Source organism: Salpingoeca rosetta (assembly GCF_000188695.1).
Source record: "Salpingoeca rosetta unplaced genomic scaffold supercont1.25, whole genome shotgun sequence".
Lineage (NCBI taxonomy): Eukaryota > Choanoflagellata > Craspedida > Salpingoecidae > Salpingoeca > Salpingoeca rosetta.
Genome location: NW_004754909.1, coordinates 577773 through 582772, shown reverse-complemented (window position 1 = coordinate 582772; position 5000 = coordinate 577773). Strand labels below are relative to the sequence as shown.

Here is a 5000-nt window from a genome sequence, read left to right as displayed (position 1 = left end):
TGTGTGTGTGTGTGTGTTGGTGAGTGTACGCATGTGTGTGTGTGTGTTTTGTGTGTGTGTGTGTGGGGAGGGAGGGTCAAGGGTTGCGAAGTGGGGTGAGGTGGATAATTGATGAGCTTTCAAATAACCATCAGCAGGTTTCGCCACGCGGTGCTACACATGAACACGTGAACATGTATTGAATACAAACACGCACACGCACGTTCACACACGCGCAGTGCATGCATATGCATGCATGAACACAAAACGGCACACCCTTCATGACGCGGGCGAGGCCAAAGTCGACGATGACGACGCTCATGTCCTCTGCGCGCACCATGCAGTTGGCCGACTTGAGGTCGCGGTGGAGAATGTTTTTGGAATGCACATACTCCATCCCTGACGCAAGATCGAGAGCCATTCGCGTGCTGGTGGGCGGTGGCGGTGATGACGATGAGCGAGGGGATGGCGATGGAGATCACGGAGGTAATGGAAGGTGCAACACGCAAAAGCGAGGGGTGCGCGCGTGCGTGTGGCATGAGAGAAAGGGACGCGTGTCAAGCGGCAGCTCACATTGTGGCGACTGCTGAGCAAGATTGTTCATGACAGAGAGACAGGCAGGTACGCACACGCACACACACACATACACACACAAGCACAAGCACACACACACACATACACAAGCCCGCACCGCAGGTCCCAGGGGAGGTCGCGGGTGTGGTCCTGGGCGAGACGATCAAGGGTACCGCCACTGACGTACTCGGTGACAAGATACAGCTTGCGGCCCTGGCAGAAAATGCCAATGTACTCTAACACGTTTGGGTGGGCGAGGGACTTGAGAATCTTCATCTCCTCGATAAACGCATCGCGCTGCTCGTGGTTGCTGTTGACCGCGCGCATGCCAGTAACGCGCACGTGTGTGTGTGTGTGTGTTTGTGTGTGTGTGTGTGTGTGTGTGTGTGTGTGTGTGTGTGAGTATGCGTGTTTGTGTGTGTACGTTTGTTCAGTTGCAGGTTTGAAGAAGGAGACCAGACATACAATAAAATAAACTTGGGAAACCAGACGAGCGCAGTGCGTTTCACACGCGTGTGTGCGTTGTTAGCAGGCGGCCGTATCAATGCTCACCGTTTCAACTCCTTCAAGACGATTGTGCGGTTTGCAGCGCGGTGATGTGCCTTGTACACGCGGCCAAAGAAGCCTGTCCCCATGCAGACAGCGTTAGCAGCGTTAGTAGCGTTAGCAGCGTCGCTGGGACTTGCAAGCACGAACACATACAGACATACAGGTAGACATCAACACAAATACACGCACACACACACAAACATACATCAACATGCACACACACACACGAACATACATCAACATCCACACGCACCTTCGCCGATGAGAGGGCCCCACTCAATATCGGTGATGCGGAGGTGCCGTGATGCAACAGCCACCATCATCTCCTCATCAAACTCTGCACAAAATAAAGTGAACTGCAGTGTGAGCAAAGCAATGTTGCACGTTGCAACGCACGCACACACACACACACACACACACACACACACACACACACACACACACACACACACACACACACACACACACACACACACACACACACACACACACACACACACACACACACACACCGCGATCTGGAAACGGCTGGAATCGCGTGCGAGGCCATGAGTGGCGCAGCATGCGACGGCCATCCTCACGCAATGCGACCGCTGTCGCCTCAAGCTGCTCTGTTGGCGGTAGCTTGTTAGGGGTTGGCGGAAGCTCCACACTACACGCACACGCATACGCACGCAAGGTGATATACAGAAGCTGTCAGATGCTTGCACTCGCGGAGACGGTGATGCCAGATGACGGATCATGACTCTCCACCATCCGCCACACCTTAATCACGTTCATCACCATCCATCACCATCGTGCAACGCCATTTCACTACCATCATCCCACAACAGCAATTCCATGCAGCTACGACCAACCTTGCGTCGAGCGACGCAGGGCGGCTCTTGGACGCCATGCAAGAAAGTCAATCGGCGTTGCCAAATGCCACGCAAAAGAGCTCACTCATCCACGGCGGGCAGTTATATCTCGATCTGATGTCACAGAAGAGGCGGTTCGTTTGAAAAAGGGAAGAAGCGAGTGTTTCGAAAGCCTGAACGCAATCATCCTGCCATTCGCGCATATGCACACACACACACACGAATGCCATGAGCAGCAAGATCCCACGCTCACGCGATCCGCGAATGTGAGGCCGAGATCAAAGGCGGCAAGGCCTCGTGCACATCCCCCACCGCCCACAAACAAACCCCCAGTGCACCACACACACACACACACACACACACACACACACACACACACACACACACACACACACACACACACACACACACACACACACACACACACACACACACACAGCCTTGCTTCCCACACCATCAAACGTCGTTCCGCCGTTGCTCATCGTCCTTCGTGTTGGCAAAAGTAAGTAATTATTCCTCTCTCCCATGATGATTCCATGCACAAATATTGTGCCCTGACGGCCTCGTGCATCCAAGCGTGTGTCAAACAATCAGCAACGCCCCCTTTCAGTTCGTCACATGCATCACACACTAGCCTCCCACATCACTACATCATTCCAAGCAAGCCAGCTGGACAAATCCAGCAGTGACAGCAACAGAGTGCTTCAGCGTGATGATGCCGCGGCGAACCTCCTCCTCCTCCTCCTCCTCCTCCTCCTCCTCGCGCTTGGTGGTGGTGTTGACCACCACGTGCACCCTACTGTTGGCTGTCTGGCAGTGGGACACGTGCAGCAGCGAGGTTGTGCTGGAGGAAGATGGCTCAGGCACCTTCCACATCAACACCACCGATTCCCAGCCCGTGTTTGTGAACGGCATCAACGTTGATGAGATGTTCCAGGCCATCTACCAAAACCAGCTCAGCATCCAACAGCAAGTCGCTCTCAACGACGCACAGGCGCTGCACATCAGCCAGCTGCAGGCGCGCTTGTGTGACTTGGCTGAGCCCGAGCCAAGTGTGAGCACCATCGATGCCTTCCCCCCAAACGCTGAGCCCGACCCCGGGGACGGTGATGTGATTGGGCCTGTAATTGGAACACCTCTTGTCAGGGACAACAGGTGGTCGGGCGGCGTGCTGGCTGACAATGGCCTCATCTACGGTATCCCATTGCACGCCAATGCACCTTTGATCCTGGACCCTGAGACTGGTACAGTCGACAACCCTTTGAGCGACAGTGCCGTATACAAGTGGAGCGGTGGGGTGCTGGGAAGCAACGGCCTCATCTACGGGTTCCCTTTCTTCGAGCCGTCGGTGCTCGTCATTGACCCAGCCACGAACGCGACAGGCACGATTCCATTGAACATGTCCACATCCTTCTCTGGCGATGAGGGCGATGGCATGTGGCAGAGCGGCATTCTGGCCTCCAACGGCCTGATCTTCGCGATCCCAGACATTGCAGGTGCCGTTCTTGTAATTGACCCCGCAACTAATGCCACCGACATGACGACCATGGCCGGGCTTGATGACGGCAGCTGGTTTGGTGCCGTGCAAGCGCCCAACGACCTCATCTACTCGGTGCCTTCCACAGCGTCGTCCGTGCTCATTATCAACCCTTTCTCCAAGACCACTGATACGACGAGCATCGTGGTGCGAAGAAATGGTGACACGGGAACATGGGCAGGCACTGTGCTAGCTGAGAACGGCCTCATCTATGGCATTCCCTCAACCGCCACAAAGGTGCTCGTGGTAAACCCTGGCACGAAGGAGATGAACATCATCTCCATTCCTGACGTCTCGACGGCAGCAAAGTGGCGTGGGGGCGTGCTCTCACCCACCGGGTTGATCGTTGGCATTCCACAGCACGCCTCGTCCGTGCTTCTTATTGACCCTGCGCTGGACACCGTGGACACCACCACACTCAGTGGGCTTTCGAGTGGTTCCTTTTACTGGAGTGGTGGTGTGCTGGCAAACAACGGCCGCATTTATGGCATCCCCACGCGCGCACGGACCATCCTCGTCATCCACCCACGGGGCCAGATGTGCTGAATGGCTGTGTGTGTGTGTGTGTGTGTGTGTGTGTGTGGTGGGACGAGTGGGTCGTCTACGAGAATGTAGGCTACGGATGGAGTGCTTGAGGTACGTATGCGGTGGTGTGTACTTTGCTTTCGATGGTGAGTCAATCAATACAGAACAACACAGCATCAGCCCAACAGTATCATCAGGAAGGAATGCATCAAGGAGAAAATTGAGAGCACAAACAGGCGAAGGGGCACTCAACATGAAAACTTGATTCACACAACACAACACACAACACACACACACACACACACACACCACAACAACAACAGGCAGACACGTGTGGTGGTCAGCCATAGCGGTTCATCTCGTTGCAGAGGGCGAGGCGGCGGATATTGCCGAGACAGCGGGCAGCAGCATCCTGCACACTCCGGTCTGTTGCGCCCACGAGGTCTGCAGGGGAAATAAACCGGTGTGGATGGTGGAGGTTTGGGGTGGGGTGGTGGGTGAGTGGATGGCGAGGGAGGAAGAATGTTCACGAATAAATAACCAACAGGGAGATTGAAACGTGGAAATACAAGTGCAGATACCGGCACACACACACACACATACACACACACACACAGGCACACAGTTACAGACACAGACATGGACGCACACACACGCACGCACACACACACACACACACGCACACACACACACACACACACACACACACACACACACAAGGCAGACACTCCGCCCTGCTCACCAAGGAGGGGCCGGACGACGCCTGCCTGGTGCATGGTGACGCAGTTCTCTGGGTCTCTGCTGAGCTGGTGCAGCGCGTGTGCGGTGGCGTGGCGCACAGCCGAGCTCTTTGACTTGAGGTAGCGCGCCAGCGGGGCAACAGCGCCCTCAGTGCCAAACGCAACGCAGTTGTTGCCCCATGTGCAGCAGTTGGCAATGGCCTCTGCAAGGTGCTCCCGCAACGTGTCGTTCGTGGTGCG

General features: G+C 55.5%; 3 protein-coding genes across 3 annotated transcripts in view; 1 reads left to right on the top strand and 2 right to left on the bottom strand.

Annotated features, from left to right (window-relative positions):
* The window catches only part of PTSG_08837 (TKL/LISK/LIMK protein kinase), a 5715-nt gene extending 3264 nt beyond the window's left edge, over positions 1 to 2451 (bottom strand). The window contains exons 1-7 of the mRNA XM_004990167.1: positions 2413 to 2451; positions 1959 to 2146; positions 1614 to 1753; positions 1355 to 1438; positions 1105 to 1177; positions 671 to 862; positions 256 to 407 (exon numbers count right to left, since the gene is read on the bottom strand). Coding sequence (XP_004990224.1) covers positions 256 to 407; positions 671 to 862; positions 1105 to 1177; positions 1355 to 1438; positions 1614 to 1753; positions 1959 to 1996 — 679 coding nt within the window. The 5' untranslated portion in view covers positions 1997 to 2146; positions 2413 to 2451. The remainder of the gene's footprint in view (positions 1 to 255; positions 408 to 670; positions 863 to 1104; positions 1178 to 1354; positions 1439 to 1613; positions 1754 to 1958; positions 2147 to 2412) is intronic.
* A 40-nt stretch (positions 2452 to 2491) lies between these two features.
* Positions 2492 to 4194, top strand: PTSG_08836 (uncharacterized protein). The gene has a single exon (XM_004990166.1). It carries the CDS (start codon positions 2671 to 2673, stop codon positions 4039 to 4041), a length of 1371 nt encoding a protein of 456 aa, XP_004990223.1. The 5' UTR covers positions 2492 to 2670; the 3' UTR covers positions 4042 to 4194.
* The window catches only part of PTSG_12803 (uncharacterized protein), an 8603-nt gene continuing 7697 nt past the window's right edge, over positions 4095 to 5000 (bottom strand). Inside the window, exons 19-20 of the mRNA XM_004990165.1 lie at positions 4763 to 5000; positions 4095 to 4464 (exon numbers count right to left, since the gene is read on the bottom strand). The exon at positions 4763 to 5000 is cut by the window's right edge and continues 10 nt beyond it. Coding sequence (XP_004990222.1) covers positions 4361 to 4464; positions 4763 to 5000 — 342 coding nt within the window. The 3' untranslated portion in view covers positions 4095 to 4360. The remainder of the gene's footprint in view (positions 4465 to 4762) is intronic.